The 21,929-nt window shown below is 38.6% G+C and overlaps 1 protein-coding gene across 1 annotated transcript in view; it reads left to right on the top strand.

The window, feature by feature from the left end:
• The window catches only part of CRB1 (crumbs cell polarity complex component 1), an 84,405-nt gene extending 63,067 nt beyond the window's left edge, over positions 1-21,338 (top strand). Inside the window, exons 6-11 of the mRNA XM_075156557.1 lie at positions 4,782-5,723; positions 9,271-9,821; positions 10,214-10,379; positions 13,015-13,921; positions 15,536-15,664; positions 18,659-21,338. Coding sequence (XP_075012658.1) covers positions 4,782-5,723; positions 9,271-9,821; positions 10,214-10,379; positions 13,015-13,921; positions 15,536-15,664; positions 18,659-18,911 — 2,948 coding nt within the window. The 3' untranslated portion in view covers positions 18,912-21,338. The remainder of the gene's footprint in view (positions 1-4,781; positions 5,724-9,270; positions 9,822-10,213; positions 10,380-13,014; positions 13,922-15,535; positions 15,665-18,658) is intronic.
• The last annotated feature ends 591 nt before the right edge of the window (positions 21,339-21,929 follow it).

The raw sequence follows: 21,929 nt of genomic DNA, 5'->3' as shown, positions 1-21,929 counted from the left end.
TAAATCTCCTGAATTCTATCTTCCTCTCATTAAATTAGGTTCAAATCAGAATGTCTTGTTCAAGAGCTGAAGAAAGAAAATGTTTTAGTAAATTATTATAAAATAAAGAAATGAGGTACAATTTTAGGTCTTTTCTATCTGCTTATTGAGATGTACAGTTTCTCTGAATGACAGTGACTGTGAAAGAGTTGATCTGGGTTAACAAGCCTCTTGAAAATGAAAGAAAATACAGTCTTAAAAAACACCACCTTGTAACACAACAAAAAGTGACAAATCAATTTTGAACAGATCCTAAAAATATGCCTTTCTGTGAAACATAATCAAAGTTTAGTGTGAGCACATTGGACAGAAGATGCTGAAAAAGAATTTAAGTAGAATACATATCTATTGCGTAAGCAGTTTAATGAGTCTTACTTTAAGCCTTGTTGATCTGGCTTGGGCAAAATACACCATCAGACTACATCAGCAGGTACAGAAGTGGAGCAAGCTAATCCTGGAAAGGAAGCCTTTATACTAAGAACTGGTTTGAATTTTACAGAAACTTACTTTGTGGGCTGCTTAAGTGCTAAATGATCTTTTTCCTTCGGAAAAAGATGGTTGCCACTAGGATACAGGTTTACATCAGTTTAATGACAATGTTTACAGGTAAATATTTTCTTTTTGTGAAAGTATATGTTCTCTTAGACGGTATTGAACGTGTAGTATCTATCCAGACTGCTTGCTTGTACTTGCTTGGTATTTATATAGAGTCAAGGAACTGGAAAGGCAGAAGGCTGTAAACAGATTTCTAACCAAAGGTGTGTATCAAAAGTGTAACTTGGACAATACTTTTACAATTGTTTAATCAAAATGAAAATTAGTGGTGTTCAGCAGAATTATGCTTGAATAATTGCTTTTGTCATCCTGCTTCTGTAGGAAACCTTTGCTGCTAAATTTGAAACCGGTAGTTTAATTAAGAGGTTAACAGTTAGAAAATAGCTACCCTATAGTAATAATGTGTAAGTGAAAAAAGGAGACAGATATGAGTGGTGTTATCAAACTGAGACAAAGGAGCTGTTTCACCTCTGTTTTGAATAAAACTTCACAGGAGGAAAAAGCAATCATTATCTATAAAAATATGATTAAAATATTCACATTATCTGAAATTTTAGGTAGGTGTGTAATATATTTAGAAGAGAAAATGCTGACTGATTTTATTTACTTTTTGCTTTAAAAACACAAATATGTTTAGCTGAGCTAATGCATGTAACCACTGAAAAGAAAATAATAGTTCCGCTTGCACTTGCTTTTGGTACGTCTTACATCTATTGAGAATACTTTTTTTTACATGCTAAACTTCTTCTCCAACCTGAGCTATTTGAACTTCTTATACAGTTCTATAAATATTGACTAATCCTTTTATCTAGAGTGCTTTTATCTTAACTGACAGTGGTCTTTGCTTGTATAGCAATTGGCAGATAAGAAGCAATATCAACACCGCTTGTAAGAACAGCTGATTTATTTATTCTTGATATGAAAAAATTTGTCTTTTGGTGTGACCTATATTTATGTTTGTGCTAATCTTATTACGAAATAGTAGGCATATAGATGTAAGTATACATGTGTATATATATACACACACAACCCCGCAAAATAATTATTTTGCAATATATTATTAACATCATTACTTAAAAAATAAGCATTGTATTCAGACACTGAAATGCTTATGAAATTAAGTGGCTGTATGATAGTCACTTTGCATTTAGTAACTGATGTTGTTCATTTTCTATAGGCAAGGAATACACTAACAGTAATATGCGTACCTCCTCATAAAACTCATTTTATTTCTTTGTTAGATATTGATGCTTTTGTTATCAAATGTGTTATCTAAATTTAAAGGTAGAAATGTATATGATTTCCAAAGAAGTTTAGCATTCTCATTAAATCATTTCCTTAATTTTATGTCTAATTTGATGAAGTAGAGAACAACACAGACACTAAACATTATTGAGAAGTTGGGTTCAGTTTATGTATCTGTTTCGTCCTTTCCAGAGACAAGTCACTATTGCAAGGTGTGACTCAGACCACAAGCTACAAGGCAAAGGTGATGCCTCGCAGGTGCCGTGGGATAATAAACTAATATACACAGAGTCATCACGCGTTACTGAAAATGCAGCAACTAAGTATCTAGCCATTCACTACGCTGATTTTTTCTATGAAAGGTTTTATAGGGGCTCCCAGTCTATAAACCCTTAAGCACGCCCTGACCACTCTGAAGCCCTATGACAAGGCTAAGTACATCCCTGATCCTGCTGCTTCTAGGCTGCACTAATTTTTATCTCTGAACAAAAACCCAAAGAGACCTGCATTTCTACAGCCATCACATTAAGACTGAGTTGTGTACAAGACCTGTGGACACATTGTTCTCGATGTCACAGCAGGGAAGGGAGCAATATCAGGCAGGAGATGTACTAAAACATTGACCAAAACAGGAAACAGCTCACGGAAACTTCACTTTTCATATACTAGAATAGCAAAAGCAGGACAAGTCGCTAACACAGAAATTGCCACAAACTGAGCAAAGCAGGCGTCGTTCTGGCCCCCAGTCAGTAACGGTTTGGGAAATGCACTTCACTTTGAGAAAGTCAGTCCCAATGAGTCATATTTCTGCCAGATGCCACTACACATTAAGGTATACATAGACATCTCCTGTTGAAATAAATATGAGCCTGGCTGGAAAACAGTGAGACTGCTGCTGTAAAACCCCACTCCCAGACCAGGGAGATAGCACTAGCTGTGTTTAATAATCTGAAGCTTTAAGTGGAAACTATATGCTATAATTGAAGACTGATGAGTGAGGAGGATCACTGCAGAGAGTCTTTTATATACATGCTATGACCACTTCACTCTGGCTAATCTTTCAAACAAATCTCAACCAATTCTCAGTTCCCTTCTGGCTCTCCTGTAACTTACTGCTCTCTCAGATAGGTCTAGTTACAACTGTGATTGAATAAAGCAGACAGGCAAGGAATTAGCCTGAGTAACTACATTTATCTACTGCTATTTGAAACAATTCACTGTGGCTGAATGCTATTCTATTCATGAAACGCATGAAAAATGGATGCGTTTTGTTGTAAAAGTAAAGCTTGATGAGAAATTGTATGTAAAGCTAGGTGTTGTGCCTGGTACCTAGCTGCAACTCTGAGTCTCAGCATACCTCATTATTTTTTCTGTGGGGATAGGCATAATTATGTCTAGTAACTACTTTGCGCTGATGATACTAGTTTGAAAACCAATTGCAAAGTATTTCTTATTTTTCTCTAGAATAACTATGAAGGGAAGCGGAAATATTAGGAGTTGCACTTAATGAGTTTTCAAAAAAGTATTTGGATATTTTGACTGCTTCCGAGGGAGATAAGAAACAGATTTTCCCTGATCCATTGCATACATATCAGTCACTTGATTGCTCAAGGGAGAAGTTACTATAATTACTACTTTATAGATGAACAGCAGTGCAGAGGGATAAACAGATTAGTTTTACAAGAGGAACAGATTTGGTTTTCTTTGAGAAGTCTGATCCAGTAGACAAACTTGGGTCACATCTATCAAATTACAGTGAAGCTGAGATGAGGAGCTCTCCTTTTACCCAATACACCAGCAGCTAAGCATTATATGGAAGAAGAGGAAATATGAGTCTCTATTGCCCATCTTCTACGGAAGTGCTCTCAGCAGCAAGCTCTGAGAAGTTTGAGAAAATATTCCTTCCATCTTTTCTTGCTTTATATTTTGTATATAGGAGAGGTAAAGAAAGTTCCACTGTAGATACACGGTACCAGGAATATTCTGCTGGGACATACAGGTTCAAACCCCTCCAACAGCTTCTCTCAGATCCTCATGTCCCATGAGAACTCTCCTCACAGTATGAGACCATCGCTGATGGACCAGAAGTCACTGCTGCCTTGTTTTTGGAAGATTTGAGTTCCGTTGTTCTTTTGTGAATAACTGCAGTACACACTTAACCCTGAAACGTGGCAACTGCCCACTCATTGTGGACGGGGTGCATCTCACTGCATCTTGCCCAGACCGCCGATAGGATGTGGATTTAAGCTCTTCTTTGGATTTCTTATTGTCACGCTGTGCAGCTCTCTGCTCCCTCTGTGAATTTCATTCTTCAGACAGTCAGCTCGCTGTACATACATTTTGCAGGGATGTTCACCTACTTGTCAGTCTGTCCCACTATATCATATAGTACTTACAAGTCCTGTGGCTCTCACTTGAAGATGTTTCATATGGGACCAGGTATACTAGTCTGTAATTCTTCTACTGTTCGGATGAATGTGAAAGAGAAGGAAAGGCCAGCAGACTATACTCCAGCTCATCAACGTACTGCATTATGAACACAAATTAAGCAACAATTCTTGGCTTTTTATATGTGATAAATAATTCAGTTCCTCTCAAAGCATTCTAGGTTTCTACCACAGAATAGGTGATCGCATCTTTTGGAGGTGATGTTTATCTCAGTTTCGTCACATTATCCATATCAAAACTGAAAATTTGTTTGGTTCTTTTCTCCAAAATGTGATTATCGCTAAGGTGTTTATATAATACTTTGCACAAGAAAACCATGGCATGTGAATGGTGTTTTTATATTTAACATATTTTAGACTTGTGAGTCAATCATCTATTTATCAAGACATTCCCCTCTAATTAAAGATAATTTGATAAAACACATGTTATTAAAAATGTCATTTTGGGCTCCATTTATCCAATCCAGCATGTCTAATTTTTTATTTATTCTTCAGGTACTCACTGTGATGAAGACATCAACGAATGTTACAGGAACCCTTGCCAAAATGGTGGAATCTGTGAGAATTTTCCTGGGAATTACACTTGCCATTGCCCATCTGCAGACAAAGAAGGGATTTATTACGGTGGCTGGAACTGTACAGAAGTTCTTCATGGCTGTACTGATCAGCAATGCCAAAACAATGGAATATGTATCCCACATTTAAAAAATGGCCAACACGGATTCAGCTGCATATGTTCACCTGGGTATACTGGAATACACTGTGAAACCATAACCACGTTTTCTTTTCAAGGAAACAGTTTCCTTTTGTTGAAGAATCCCGTGACCCCTAAAAAGGATTTTTTCTATAATATAAACCTGAGGTTTCAAACTGTGCAACCTACAGCTTTTCTGTTTTACCGAGGGGAGAAAAATACATTTGCAAAGCTGGAGCTACTGAATGGCTACTTACACTTATCCCTGCAAGTCAATAACCAGCCACAGGCTCTTTTGCATATTTCACATAATGTCAGTGATGGAGAATGGCATTCAGTGGAGGTAACCTTGGCAAGAGCTGTTACTCTTCATTTGCTTGACAGCTCTTGTGTAGAATCGTGTCTCAATAAAACGTCTGCTATGATAGATAACGATCACGTGATGCTTGCATTTCAGAGCACGTTTTTGGGCGGCTTACCAGTGGGTAACTCTCTACTTAACATCTATAATATACATTCTGCACCTTCATTTGTAGGCTGTCTTCAGGACATTGAAATAGACTTGAATGTTATAACTCCCGAGAATGTGTCACCTGAATCATCTTTAAATGTCAGGACAGGATGTACTAAAAAGGACTGGTGTGAAACCCAGCCGTGTCAGAACAGGGGACGCTGTACCAACCTGTGGCTGAGCTACCACTGCGATTGCTACCGGCCGTACACGGGGCCACGCTGCGCAACAGGTAAGGGAATGCTGTTGGCATTCGTGTTTTAAGTGGTTGCTGAAAACGTGGTCATGAACAATCCTGTTTACCCGGTGATGAAACAGCATGACCCTTAGGATCTCTGGAGCTTAAGTAAGCTGGTAAGAAAGTGCAAGAGGTTAGTAGTAGCACGCCTTCGTTATGTTCTGGTTACTTTCCCAGGAAGGCTGCTTTTCAGCCTGACAAAAAAAGTCAGGCTAAACTGGTGGATTGCACTCATCCAGTTTTAAAATCTTCTTAGTGCTCTTAGCACGCCATAAACTCTGGAAAACTGTAGTTCACTGGAGGTTATGCACCCTGAGTAAGAGTTAGAAAGCAACCAAGTCACTTGGAGTTTAAGTCTTACTTTCAAAGCATTCTTTGAAAATTTTATCCTCAAACTCTCTAGGCTTTTATAAAGAAACTCATTTAAGGCAATGAAAGGCAAGCAAAAGTACTGCAAGTTAAAGAAAGACAGATTCCAATTTTATAAAATGAATGAGATTATACTATTAACTTAATCTGATTAGCCCAAGGAGAAGGCAGGGCTTCAGAGGCTGGAAACAGGGCCCATTCATCTCTCAGCTGGTCCTAAGGCAGCTCTGGACAATCGCTAACGAAGGCGTTCGTTACCAGAGAGCCGCTTGGTGACCAGAGGGAAACGTCCATGTCTCAGCGAACAAAAGAGCACAGCTCAGCGAACAGCCTCTTTGGCAGTGACGAGCAGGAATGGAAAAGCTGCAGATGCCCGTGGCACTTTCCCTGCTACAAATGATCTTTCCAAGCGCGGGCTGGGGCAAGGTGGAAGGACAACCGGAGGTCCCTGCCCAGCTCCCTGCTGTACTGCGTCTGGTGTGTGACAGCCTCTGGAGCTGTAATACAGCACCCCTCAGGAGCATTTTGGGGTGGGCTCTGCAATCCTTCCTCAGCAAAAGTTTTAGGGATTCAAACAAGCAGTGTTGTTTAAGAAAATTGAACAGGACCGAGTCTTCCACGCAGCGCCCTTGCCCCTGCTTTCCTCTCTGCCCCCTTACTAACCATCCACACGTCGTCAATCATAGCAGTGTTTAGGGAGGAAGAAATACGTACATACATACACATATACATACATACATATATTTATGCATATATATTTGCCAAGTGGACTGGAAAAAATGAAGTGCAACAGCAGAGCCATGGTCAGATTGGAATGGACAGATCCTAAACTGGTATAAACTGGCATGGCTGCACTGCCGCCAGTGAAGCTACATTGATTTACATCCACTGAACGACTGGCCCCAGGGGTTTATTGAATGCATTGCTGCAGAAAGCTGTAGTTTGAAATACATTTCAAAATGTTTAAATACAATTTCATTTTGTATGCTATACTTAATAGTTATCAATACTTTTCAATAGTTTTTCTTTTTGGTTTTATTGCAAAATGACAAAGTCTGAGAGGTAATTGTAACAGACTTCTTTGAAGTCTAGCTGTAATTTATCCAAAGATTTGGAAAGCAACTTTGGAGTATAAGACAACATCTGGTAAATATGTTTGCCTCCTTATATGAAGCAAAATTAAAACCAGTCAGGGCCAGGAGAGGCTTATACTGGCATTAGAACTGTTGAGAATGATTAGAAAGCATGCGTTGTTTTTTTTTTTCCTGCTGACCACAATATTCCTTGCAAATCATGGCACCATGCCATTTTGATACATAGGTTCTAGATATATGCCATATTTAAAAGACTGTGGCAGGTTTCTTAAAAGGCAGAGTGGGGGAGACTTGCGGTAAAGGATAACATAAGAAATGCTAGTGTCTTTTTGAAGAAAAGTTGCTGCCAAGTATTTAATTGACAAGAGGCAATATTTTCTCTACATATACAAAATAACAAACAGATGTTGACTCATTTTGATCAACATCCAGATGTTGTGACCCAAGAGGTTAATATTGACCAAGGTGATGCTAGCCATCTCATCAAACAGAAGATCAGATTGATGATATATATATGTATATTTATAAATAGAGAGAAACGTAACCAAGTAATTGTAAACATGAAATACCTGTTTGAAGATTAATGCTTCCTTCTAATACTGCAAATGTGTAATACTCATTCCAGCAGAAATTTTCTTTTTCCCATCATGAAAAAATGTCTCAGTCTCTAGTACGACCTTACAGATAAGATATAACTTAAAGAGATTTAATGCCTCAAAACACCCATTTCAACAAATATTTATTTCTACATACCAGAGTTTTAACAAGCAGATGTAGATATATAGGTAATCTTATTCATAGAATTAAAATATTTCAAATTTAATTTATTTATGAAATTGCCTGCTTAGGAACAAGTAAGGGATTTATTCCTCTTGCTAAATAATATTACCGTGCCGCATAGTAGTGCAGCGTGGTTATTAAGGGTCTGTTGGCTTCACAGTCAGTCCCTATTTTCATTGGGTTTTTTAATGTAGTCATAAAAAAAAGTAGTGCTGCAGGCAGAAACTTGGCCTATGAGGTCTCGCCCTAGGAGTTTTACTGCACAAAAGAGGACTGACTCTTTAGCTATGTGAGCATTTAAAAAAAGCTTGGTTTATTCTTTCTATGAATTTGATATATTAAAAATAGCTCTTGAAAGTGTTTAGGCAGGAAGTCTATAATATTGAGGACAAGATCACGAAACTTAAAGTGTAAAAATAGAAACACTTTGTTGTGCTTTAACGAGATGATTCATCAGAATAAAATACGGTTTGGGCTACATATTTTGTATCCTTACAAGTCTGAAAATCATTACTGAAAATAAAGAGTAGGGGAGAGAGACAGATGGTTTTGGTTTAATCGTTTTAATTGATAAGCACAAAAAAAAAAGAAAAAGGCTTATTCGATCCTGGATCATTTTTCCCCCATGAGACCATAGCATTATGGGCACTCACGAGACTGAGGAGGATTCATAACTGGATACAAGTTGATGTATATGAGCACGTGTTGAGCCCCAGCAACAGAAAGTCTGTCGGAGAACTGGGGAACCCATGCAGCACCAAATAGGTGCCCTATTTGGAGGTTTTACGCGAGAGGGGTTTGCTGAGCAGCTTTCCGCTATTTCTACGATTGGAATCAGTGCAAAAAAAATCACAAAGTTCCAGAATTACATTAACTTCCATGGTCATCAGAGGATCAAAGCAGCTAGGTTCTTTTCAAAATGATTTTTCTGAGGACAAATCCAGGAAACTGTAGAAATCTGTCCTTGTTTAACCATTTGAAAACACAGCATTACACAGAGCATGATAAAGGGGAAAAATATGCCCAATAATATAACATCTGGTCCTGTACTGGGGCTTAATGCTACAGCCATGGAAGCCAACAGGAATTTTGAAATAGAAGCTATTTGCAGCTGGATCAAGTCTTTATTCATCCATAAATACCAGCACATCTTACTACCATACGTAAATATTACCAGAAGTAGCTATTTGATCATTGCATTGGCTCCCTTGTCATTTAGCCCTAACTATTTTATTTTTCTCCCTTCTTCTATTTTCTTCTCTCTTTTTTTTATCTTTTCCCATATCTCTAACCCCAAGAGTACATTCCAGGCCGGTTTGGATCTGAGGACTCCTCAGGCTATGCTGCTTTTTCTGTTGATGCCACTCAGAATGAAAATTTGAACATATCAATGTTTGTCCGAACACGCAAATATTCTGGCTTGTTACTGGCTTTGAGAAACAGTACTCACCTCTACGTAAGAGTCTACTTGGAAGGTGGGAAACTCACAATGTTAGCTCTAAATTCCATTAAGTTATTAGGGAAACACTCCATGAACGATGGAAACTTTTACTTAATAACATTAAAAATAGAACCAAATAAGATGGAATTGTTCCAGTCCTCTCAATACCTAGGCTTTATTTCTACTCCAGTACTAACCATCCAAAGTAAGGATATTCTTTACATTGGAGGCCTACCAGATAATAAAGAAACTGATAGAAATGGCAGATATTTCAAAGGCTGCATCCAAGATGTGAGAGTGAATAACCAGCCACTGGAATTCTTCCCCATCACCAATCCACTGAATTCTCTTATCAACCGAACTCTGATCAATGTCACCCAAGGCTGCACTGGTGACAACCTCTGCAAGGTAAGAATGACATTTTTCAGAGCATTTTCACATGTTTATAATGGGGAATTTCTTTTAATTTTTCATATGTTCCCATACATTATTTGATGATAATGACATATTAGGAAAATATGTAAAAATGCTAGAAAGAGCAGATTTTGTTGAGTTATGCTACATATGATGAATAGCAGCAGCAAAATGGTTTTGCATAGGGAAGAATTAAAATATTTTAAGGTTGAAATACTGTTTCTCATCAATTATCGAACCTGCTGTGCTGTCATAGTACTGGTTTTTATCAGTTTCCAACTGAAATAAACAGAATTCTCCTTTTTGCCAAACAGTCCCCCATCCTTAGAGATGGGAGTCCACCAGCTTTTATTCATACTTAGGTTGTCTCTTCTCTTTCCTCATAGTCCAACCCTTGCCACAACGGTGGTGTGTGCTATTCAATCTGGGATGACTTCACTTGCACGTGCCCCCCTAACACAGCAGGGAAGGCATGCGAGGAAGTTAAGTGGTGTGAGCTTGGGCCCTGTCCTCATGAAGCACAATGCCAGCTGGTGCACCAAGGATTTGAATGTGGGTACATTTCAGTTATTCCTATCATCTTTGGAGAGTAGAAACAATAGAAATTTTCATCAGCATTTCCTTAAAACGCAATATTCACTGCCCTTAAAATTCATTCAAATGTTATTTCTGTATTAAAATAATAATTATGTAAATTGTAAGTAACATTAATGGGAAGAGTCTGCCCTACCAAACCCAGACACTTTCAGCCAGACCCCCTGACACAGACACCAATGTTTACAGGACCTTTGCTTTTGACTTAATTAACACAACTTGTCAAGGTTGTAGAATAGATCAGCACGTTGCCAGAGTGTGTGTACCCCTCATACTTCCACTGCAAAGAAGTAAGAGGACATCAGGTGTTGGATTAACCTTAGGATGTTCTCCATCCTCCTGAAAAGACAAGCTACATGACATACGTTGCATCATGTGATTTTCTTAAATTTTAAATATCTTTGAAGAAAGTCACCCTAATACCAGCAGTACAGTTATTCAACTAGTATCTTCATAAGAAGCACCTGCATGCCAAGCAGTCTATTTGAAAATTGATGACCATTAGCTGTCTTAAGAACATTAGCCACCCTGCATATCTCTTTCTTTCTCCACTTTCCTTCTCCTTCCCACCCTGGAGTGGAATTTAAGAAGCAAGTAAGGATTTTGAAGCAATATTTTCTCTTTTCGCTATATCAAAGAAAGCCTTAACGATGCTGTGAATGAAGATAAATACACACACAGTCTGATGGAAGCTGTTAGAATGGCTAACTCTTAGGAGTGAGAAGGTTGGTCAACAAAAGATTTCTATCTTAAATTTGCTGACAGACCAATATGATGCTATTTTTGTTGAGATTGTTAGAATCAGCATTGCAGCACTCGTTAAAATTTATAACTGGAATTAAAATAATTGCACCTTCTCTAATAGGCACCTTTAATGATAACATCAAAATACGTTCTCTCATAAACTTTACTATTGCATATTATGGTAGAATATAAACACATACAGACAGAGAAATGAAAAGTATCTGAACTGTTTCCTTTTGCTAAACTCAAGGTCATTTACACTGTTAGATCACCTTTAGATTTTTGTGCTGTTTTATGTGGCAATAGTAGGGAGTTTCCCTAATAGATATTCAAAAATTCCCACACTACAGAGCTGTATTTTCAACTAGTTGTTTTGTTAGCTACAGCATAGACTTCTTGTTGTTCAAGACATGGTAATTAAAAAAAAGGAGTTTTACTGGCCAGCCTGGTGTCTTATGCTCTGGGTACCATTTTAAGCTAAGGCAGAAAAAGAGCTGTGGCGGAAAAGGGGCTGTGGCTATAGTTCCACCTAGATGGCTACAATTAGCAAGCCCTTTAGGAAAACATGCACCCCAAAAAACCAGAAAAAGCCCATACGGGAGGCTGATGTGGGGAACATCAAGTATCAGCCAAACTGTGTGCCCAGTGTCACAACGGAGAGTAGAAGCACATCCAGATGGCTTGCTGCGCTCAGGACTTAATAAGAGTTCTACAGGAGTATTTTAGCTTTATGGGCTTAAAAAACTCAGCTTTGTGAGACATTTAAAAAATCAGAAATAATTTGGAAAAGCTTCATTTTCAGTATGGTTTCCTCTGAGGAAACTTTTCCTATGAGAAAGACACCACGTTTGATGCGCCAGGCAGTGTAGTCACACCTCTGCTGCCTTAGTATCAGGATACACAGTCAATAATTTCCTACTGGGACTCCCAGGAGTTCTTTTCATCAAGATTTACTGAGCCCAGAGAAAGTTCAGGAAGCCACCTTAGCAAAGCTAAATTTGTCTGAAGTACAGACAGAAGACATTCCTTCCTGTCCCTCCTCCGTGTGCGAATTTACAGCCCAGCGAGTTGGTGCATTTCAGAAGAAGCCATGCTAATGAAAGATGTCAAATACCTTTGTGAGGATGTCCATAAAACTGCCACAATGTTGCCCATCTATTTTCCGTCACAGCAGTGCGAACTGAGCGCTCGCTGCCCTCCCAGTCCCACCAGCACAGGCTCGGTGCCCTCGGTAGGGCTGGGCAGCGTGGACACGGCAGGAGAAGCTGGCTTTAAACGTGACAGGCACCACCTTTCTTACGTTGATTCTGAAGGGGCTTTTTGCCAACTGATTTCAATTAAATTCACCCTTTTTGCATCAGTGAGAGTAAATTGAGATCCAATCAAATAGTTTCAAAAAACTCTTCAGTGCTTTACCTAAGAAAAGAGGAATCGAGAAGAAGTGGTCACCCCGCCAGCTCTGTCATGGGGAATAACTACCTGCCCATACTTAGGGAACGAACATAAAATGACAAATATATATCTTCTTTTGAAATACCCTCTCAGCCTGAATTGTATACAGTTATGATCACCTCCTTCTCTTTGTCTAAAGAGGAAAAGAGAGATAACACTAATGTAGAATTGTATCTTTAGAACAATAACTTGAGATGATGCAAAGCAGCACACTTCTGATGTCAATATAGCTAGTGCTGGCACTGCCCTGTAATTTCTATAGCCATAAGGGGCAGGCAAGGATAACTGAAACACTGGTGGAATTTGATTGACAGGGAGCATGGGGCACTGAAGAGATATTGTTCCACAGGTATTGGTTTAAAGTTGGCCTCGTTTCTCAATTATTATCTTTGCACAGGTCTTGCTAACGCAGTGTTTAATGGCCGAAGCAGTGCGATATTTTACAGAAGCAATGGAAAAATCAGCAGAGACCTCACCAATATCGTGTTTGGCTTTCGAACTAGGGACACTGACGTGATACTGCTGTACGCGGAGAAGGAGCCAGAGTTTGTTACCATCAGTATTCACAACTCCAAATTACTCTTTCAATTGCAGAGCGGCAACAGCTTTTATAAGCTGACCCTTGCTAGTTCACTGCCTGTGAGTGATGGGAAATGGCATCAAGTGATGGTCTCTATGGTAGAGCCCCTCTCCCAGTTCTCTAGATGGCACATTGATATAGATAACAAGAAAGACACTGCAACTAGCCCAACTGCCGCAGGAAGCCTCAACTTTTTAAGAGAAGAGACAGACATCTATGTGGCTGACAAGGCTTTTGACAGTCTGGATGGCCTGCGAGGGTGTATGAGCACCATAGAAATCAGTGGCATTTATCTCTCGTACTTCGAAAATGCTGACATCCCTACTAAAAAACCTCAAGAGGAGCAATTTCTCAAAATATCCGCAAACCCTGCTCTTACTGGCTGTTTGCAGATAGATGTCTGCAGCTCAGATCCCTGTATGCATGAGGGGATATGTGAAGACTTCTACACTTCCTACCACTGCGTATGTCCCAAAGGATGGACTGGCACGCATTGCGAAGTCAACATCGATGAATGCTCTTCAAACCCCTGCATTCATGGAAACTGCACTGACGGGATCACCTCTTATGAGTGCAGTTGTGAACCTGGTTACACAGGGGTAAATTGTGAAGAGGACATAGACAACTGCCGTGGCCACCAGTGTGCAAATGGGGCCACTTGCGTCGATGGGATTAACGGATATTCTTGCCTGTGTGCTGGTAACTTCACCGGAAAATTTTGCAGGTACTATAAGACAGATCCATATGATTTTGTCAGGTCTCTTCTGAAGGGTTATTACATCACTGATGTCTCCATTTGAAACACAGATGTTATGCATCTATCTATATATGAATCATGGCTGCAGAATTAATGTGTAAAGAGTGTGCAGTACAGAAAGCTGTACAGATCAATTAGATGTGGACCGAGGCAGTGGAGAGCTGGCAGCTCAGGCAGAGACTGATGAGGCAAGGAGACAGGGAACAAGGCACAGCTCTGCTGCCCAGCTCTGCTGCCCTGCTCTGCTGCCAGCCTGGGTCCTACGAGCTCTCTAATGACAGGATTACAAGTCCACCAAAGCTCGGAGATAGATGTGTTACATATTTTTTAGAAAAAAAGATTTTAAGGCTTTTGAATCTCTAAAACTATACTTTATTAGAGTAATAGAGCTGTAGAACTGTAAGTAGAGAAATTCCAAGTTGGTGGGTAAGAGAAAATAACAATAGAAGGGCTTGCAAAGAAGTTTTTCTCCCCACCCACAGCGTCTTTGCTAGGTGGGTCTTTTCCTCCAAGCTTGCTCTCTGAGCCCAGCAGTCCTGGTGGCTGCAGACACCACACAGCCCACTCTTTCCATCACTTCTGAGACTCCTCACATGCCTGTTTCCTATTCTTCTCAGACACTCCTCTGTAAAGGCTGCAGGCTCTTCCCTGCCTCTCTCCCCTTTAATTGCCCTTCTCTGCACACCATAAAATTCCCCCTTCTGAGCACGTCCTGTTGCTCTCAGAGAAGGCAAAATCCTTCTCCTTCCTCCAGAGGACTCCAACAAACCCAGTCTGCTGCAGCCCGAAGGATGCAAACAGACAATCGTCTTCATGCTGCCCAACCACAGTCTTCTAGGCTATAATTACACAATTGTCAACTTTTGTTGACTTTTTTTGAGTAGCGAGGACATCCTGAGATTTGAAGATGCTTTATATTGGCCCAATATGGTCTATCTTGTATGCTAAGTCTCTCTTTTGAACTATTCTACTAAGCTGTCCAGGTATCACATAGAGCCACATCAGTACTGTAGGTAGAGTGTTGTCCCTTTGTTTTTTTAGCTAAGAAATAAACCATTAACTTGCCAGTAAATACTTGGAAAAGGAAAACCAAATTCAGCAAATTAAAAAAGTTAAGCAAAACATGTTTTGTGAGTCTTAAACCTCAGTTCCTGCTGTCTTTCCTTCGGACAATACCCCAGCCAGTAACAGCATTGCTCCCCAGGTTCAGCTGCTGCCTACCGCTAACCGTGAGCACCCCGAGTACCCCAGGCACCAGGCGTGTCAACGCACACAGATGTGGGGTTTCCTTTCCAAAGAGGCACTAAGTATGTGCAGCCCCTGAAACTGTGTGTTCATTTACAGGTAAAATGTAATGCCTTTCCCATTGGTATTGAATAGTATTTGCCAGCAACAGCACTGCTCCCTGCATCTGGAGACTAACAGTACTAGATTCTGCATTCAAATAGCAAATTTGCAAGGTAGATCTAAATATTTTCCACTAAAACAGTGGACTAGAGTCAAATGAAAAGCTGAGAGGGCATGAGACATCCAGAAATAAGGAAAGTGCAAATAACTGCCATTGCCTTCTTATTTTTCTAGATACAGAAGATTACCATATACAGTTTGTGGGAATGAAGAGAGAAACCTCACGTGTTTCAACTATGGCAACTGCACCGATCTCAGTGGCGAGTTGACATGTGTGTGCCTGCCGGGATTTGCTGGGGAACGGTGAGATGCTTCGCCCAGCAGATCTTTGTGGAGCAATTCTTCCAAAAGCTGTTCCAGAAGGGTCCAGAGGGTAACGGCCACAGGGTTTTTGCCCTCCTACAGAAATACAGACAAAGCAGTTGTTTAAGTTCAGCAGTTTCTTGCTTGTGTGACTTTGAGGGTCTGAAGGTATAGCAGTTTTACTTAGAGAAAAATCACAAATTAATGCAGCAATGTTCAATCCAACATAGCACCATTAACTCCAGTGCAAGATATTCTTTTTTAGGCAGCATTGTACACTTGTATGTTTTTTGGATTCCATGCCAATTTTATATATGACAAGCTAGAATGTTATCTTTCTGTAGGTGGGGACACATAAACACACATATCTTGCTCATATATAAAAATCAGCTACAATACACTGACACATGAATCTGCAAAGCTGTTTCATTTTCACACATGTGTGTTGTGAATATACAATCTATTCTTCCACGGGGATGGTATGAGATGAAATACCTCGTGGTATTGCGGGTTGTTACTTTCTTACTGAATGCTGAAGTATGAAAACAGAATTATAATTGTAAAAAGAAGTTAAGAAATACTTTTTACATGTTATAGTTTAGTCTGAAACAGAGGGGCCTTCCTCGCGGTGAAATTTGTATCTTGTGGCATATTGTTGCAATTCGCACTTACCGTTTGACAATTTTCTACAAACTGCTCTGGAGCAGGGAGTCCTGACAGCCTCAGGGCATTAGGTGCTGTAGAAACGTAGGAAGACGTTGTCCCAGTCGTAATATAGTCTGAATAGGTAAGGGCACCTTTTGGGATAGTGAGAACGTAAATACCCTACGTGCTCTTAGTGAAATTAGCATTACATCAGAGTATAGCGCCCAAAAGTTCAACAGAACCAAGCTATGCTGGCTCTGGATAAAGAGTTTTCAACAAAAGGTTTTCATTCTCTCAAAAACTTATTAACCCACTGATTTTGTGAAAACAGTACAGTAAGCTATAAAAGATAGATGAAATGAAATTTTCCACCCACTCAATGCAGAGTGTAGTTGGCAGACACATCTGCATTGTATTGTTTAACTCAGCCAGAAGGTCCGTGTACCACCTCATGATATTCAAAAAAAGGTGAAAAAATCAAATCAAATAAAATACAAAAAAGTAAAAGCATATTCTCAGACAGTTCTTCGGTGTGTATATTTCTTGATACTTCAAGGTAGAAGGAAAGTACTTTTTCCTTCTTCCTTCCCCTGCCAGGCAACTCGCTAACTACAGCTTTGGGAATGAGCCCTCCTTACATCCATCCCACTGGCGGGCAATAATCTCTATTTTATGGTTCCCATGATTCTTGTATTGAACGGCAGCCTTGTACCAAGCGTACTGCACTTTAACTGACTATCACAGTAAGGCATTCTTCTCCAATGTCTAAAATTGACTATTTGTCCTCTTTTTCTCCAGGCTGCCAAACCATAAACCAGCAGTAATTCCATGCTTGCAGATCTTAGTATACCAAACGAGAAAATTTCACCGCTTTTTTTTTCCAGAACAAATTCAAATATATCAGTTAAATAAGAAAATTAGAACCCAAACCCTTTGTATATTTACCTATTAGATTGATAAAGCAGACGTTTTCCTTTAAGACAGTATTTCATCCCTCAGAAAGCCATTGATGCACAGTGTAGAGAACATAGTGTCTTTCTATGTCAATCAATTGACCTGGGATCACAAAAAAAAAAAAAAGAATGAACTTAATAGGTGGACAGGGAAATGTGAAAAGATTACTCTTCATAAAAGGAGACTTAGCTGTCTCTTGAGCATAAATTTATCACTGAGTTCAGGCTGCAATTTTTGAAATTACCTAAAGGAGTTAGGGTTTTAAGTTTTCCTGAAATTCAGTTGGATTCAGGTGCCTAATTCCCTGGAAGATTTGGTTGGGGTTTTTTTATTTGCATAGGTAAGTTCATAGCTATACAGTTTTTACACATTGGGTTAATACTTTAATTTAGCTTTTTGAAGTATATGAATATAATTTACCATTGAAGGAAACTGTTGAAACTTTTTTATAGATTAATAAATAAAATCAGCTAAAAGTGTTTAATATAAAGAACAGCTCTTCTCTAATGTAACACTAAAAATTTATTGCATGGTTATGAATATGATGGAACAAAGCAATTCCTTACAATGCACAGGGGGTTTCTCACATTTTCTTCAAGAATAAATCTGGTTTTTAATCTGGAAAAATTAGGATTTACCATTAGCATTATTTGAGAAAAAGGCTGCAGGGAATTAAGGGGAAGCTTTGTCAGAGCAGCAAATCACCAAATCATTAGTAGTTTTCAGACAACCTCACACATTCTTCATTAATGTTCAATTGGTTGCCTTGAGAAATTATGAGAACTCAAATGTCCTTTATCATCCGTATGAACTAAAAAACATTTAATAATACATATTTAAGCTTGTAAAGCCCCGTTCTGCACCATTCTTACCATTCTTGGGGCCCATGTCCTCAGAGAGACCACAAAGGAGATTTCTGCTGAGCATCAATTGAGGAAAAAAAAGCAGGTGAGCATTCCCAGGGGCACTCAGCTGGGAAAACCACGCATTTGTTTGACTTACATCCAGACTACTGAGAAGGAAAATGTGCCCTCAGCTCCCCGTAGCAACGAAAATGGATAAGCAAGCTGTCGGCAGGACTTGCGCCAGATCTAGCTCTAAAATCATACACAAACTTTCATTTTACATTGGTAAGCACCATCAACTATGAAATCTTTACAGAGGTAAAATTTCCGGCTTAACTATCTGTGTTTGAAAATAATACAGGAAGTCCAGGATTTGAGTGTAGCTAATCAGTAGTTAATAAAATCATAAACACGTGTGGAAATATACCACAGATTTCAAATAGACCATCCTCCTCTCCCTTCCCCCAAAGGCTTCTGAATTAGAAATGTGCCTCTTTGGTGCATTTTATTTGTGATTTCAGATGCTCACTATTTGCAATCTTTCCTCTAGGTGTGAAAAGGACATTGATGAGTGCAGCTCCGACCCGTGTCTAAATGGGGGCCTCTGCCAGAACCTACTCAACAAGTTCCACTGCCTCTGCGACGTGAACTATGCCGGAGACCGGTGTGAGATAGATGTAAGCGACCTCTCCTTTTTTGTCTCTTTACTGTTGTGGCAGAATCTCTTTCAGCTTCTCTCCTATCTCATTCTACGAATGGATGATGATCCAGCAGTGGAGTGGGGTGAACAGGAAGACTATTAAGCAGTCTTTAAAGTTTTGTATTTTAATGCAGCAGAAGATGCCTTGACCAAACAGCTTAGCAAAGCAATACGAACATCAGAGTTTTAAAAATAGTTTTATATTTCTTTGAATGATTTTCTATGAATCGCTTTGGATCTGTTTTAATTTTTAATTTTAGGACAAATGCTAGCAGATCTTAAAAAGTGTTTCATCCCACCTCCACCAGAGCATTTCAGCATATACACACTGCCAGTGGGCAACGGTGGGACACACCAACAGGCAATACATAATTAACGAGAACTATAAGATATGCTGATGGTGGCATTCAAACCCTACTGCAATGAGTGGCAACGATCCACTGCCTTCAATATGGCTAATTTTACCATTAAATCTTATAGATGGTCACTATCTTTCCATCACATACTATGTTCATTGCTGTTTCTTTGGCAGTTTGGTCTCATGCCTGTGAAATCACGTATGATATTTTTGGATAATTAGATAATGGTTTGGATTAGCAATTGCAACATACTGAGCACACTCTCACATTCATTTGAATTAGTGGCAATCCTGATATCACTAATCCTGAACTTCTGCTCCAGTAGCCTGTACACCTCCAATATCTTATACTGAGATAAAATACAGCCATGTTAATCTTCATCAATCTTTCAAGAAAGGCCCAGTAAGTACATCATAGATTTGTTGTTTATTCAGTTTTCTACAACTTTAAGTAAATCAATGTCATCAGACGAAAATACACTGTTTTTTTTTCCTTCTTGGGAAGCAATCAAGGCAGCAAGCAGTTGAGTGGTTGTCCATGGATTCTTTAAAGAATGAAAATAAGGGGCCTAAAAACTATGAATACCAAGAGGCTTAGCAAAAAGTGTAATAGCAAAATATCTGTGTAGTTGCCTTTGAGAGTGTAGACACAACTGAAGTACATTGTTAAATACAAAACAGTAGTGAAAAGTGAATTTTTGTTTTTCTGAACAATTCTTTAAGGCAAAAACTGTTTATGAACGGTGCAAACATTTATTTGGGCATTCGTGATCATATTATATTTGTATAGATTCTGTACTCCTCTTAGTCATTTAAATAGTGTCCTTGAGAGATGATTCGAAAGAGTAAGCGTGTAGAAGGTGGTGGGTTTTTATTAAGTGATATGGCATGTTGCAGAGTTATGGGAAGACTAACTACCTTTATACAATGAAGTTTTATGACTTCAGAGAGAACAGTTGATCTTTTGCAGGAGTCCTTGAGCCCACTGATATTACAGTTTCCCCACTTCAAACGTGACCTTGTTTCTTCAGCCCTACCCAACTTGGTGTGGATTGGACTTGGAGTGTTCATGAAGAGCAAATCCCACCTTTAACACTACAGTTGCATTAAGACACCTTAAAATGTGTAGAAGTGAGATGTTAAGGTTCCTGTTTTGCCACAGCAGGATATAGTGGAAGTCACTGCCTGGGAATCAAGCCCCTATTTTTTATTTCCCACCTTTCATAGGTGGGAAATGTCCCAAAGTCTGTTATTTTTCTGAATACCATTCAGTGCATAATTGCAGCAACACTAGTGTTGTTAAAAAGTCTACTCCTATTTTCAAGGAGAAGAAAACCCCAAACGCACTTTTTGCACGTGTATGGAAAATACCATGATTCATACCTGTGATATGTCACATATTCCTGTCTCAAGCACCTGCCTTAGTATGAAAACTTAAGCACAATATATTTACTTATAATAATTGTATTACACGAGGATAATTTCATTGCTGTCTTTATCATACCAGAAAAGTGATTGGGGTAATTTTCTTGTAAATCTCTTATTAAAAAGAAAACAATCGTTCAGCTAAAAGTTCCTTTCCTCGTTGTAAGCAAACAATAAACTCAAGATGGGAATGCATGTTCCAGCACTGGGGATGAAATTAATGTAGCAGCGTCAGAAACAAAACTGTGTATCACATGTAGGGTTTAGTTAGCTTACTTACTGGGAATCACATGTAATATCGTGAATTATATAACACAGGCAAAGACAATAAATCAAAACCAAACTGCATTTTTTTTTTTCAATGAAAATACAGTTTTGGAAAATTGGTTTTTTACTCCAGATAAAGTAATGCCATCAAACTTACAATATCAGAGGAAAAGATTTTTTTTAAAATGAAATCAATATTTCTGTGTGAAGTGTCTGCATTTTGCTTTAAAATATCAAAGTAAGACAAAACAAAATGAAAACATTCACCTTGTTTTGAGTTAAAATGTCAATTTTCCTTCATATGGAGAAATTTAAAATAATAAACAATGTATTATGTTGGAGATTTTATTCCAAACTGTAGTTTTCATTTAATTGTAGCTAAAAATGTTACTGAGTTCAATATTATTGAAATGAACAATGAAAAATTTAAACACAAATAACTTGAAATGAAAACTATCATATCATTTCAGAATGCTAACTAAAAGCAAACAAATAAGAAACTTTTGAAAATTCACATGAAAAAAATGATGCTACTAACCAAAGCTGTTCAAACCAAGTTTTTTTTTAAAAATCAAAATTAAGAAAATCACAATAAAGTTTTGGGGTTTTTTCTCACTGGGTTTAGTTCAGCTCCCGCATAAGTAAATTGAGCTGTTACGTACTTTATAGAATATGCACTACAGGATACACTACAATAAGCAAAAATTTCATCCTGGTATTAATGTCGAAGAAAGCTAGAAAGCAGTATGTGTAATAACAGTATGTCTGACATACTATAGCTGTAGGCGTAATATGAAAAACAAAGAATACATCTGTATAGAGATTCCAAAACTCTTTCTCTTTAATACTAGAAACTTGATATAAGAGTGTACATACAATAGTAAATACAGGCTTTATATGGATTTACAGGAATACGCAAGTTATTAATCTAGAATATATTAGCAGAGCATCAGTTCAGTCTTTCTTTTTCTGAGTACACACCTGTAATTGAATTCTTTCATTCCTCTAATGCCTTGTCATCATGAAACATCCCCTGACTTCAAAAATGTTGCTCCTTTCCTCTTTGTACTT

Source organism: Calonectris borealis, chromosome 8, assembly GCF_964195595.1.
Source record: "Calonectris borealis chromosome 8, bCalBor7.hap1.2, whole genome shotgun sequence".
In the NCBI taxonomy this organism is placed as follows: Eukaryota; Metazoa; Chordata; class Aves; order Procellariiformes; family Procellariidae; genus Calonectris; species Calonectris borealis.
The sequence above is the reverse complement of the archived record's forward strand: the minus strand, read 5'-3'. Positions and strand labels throughout refer to the sequence as shown.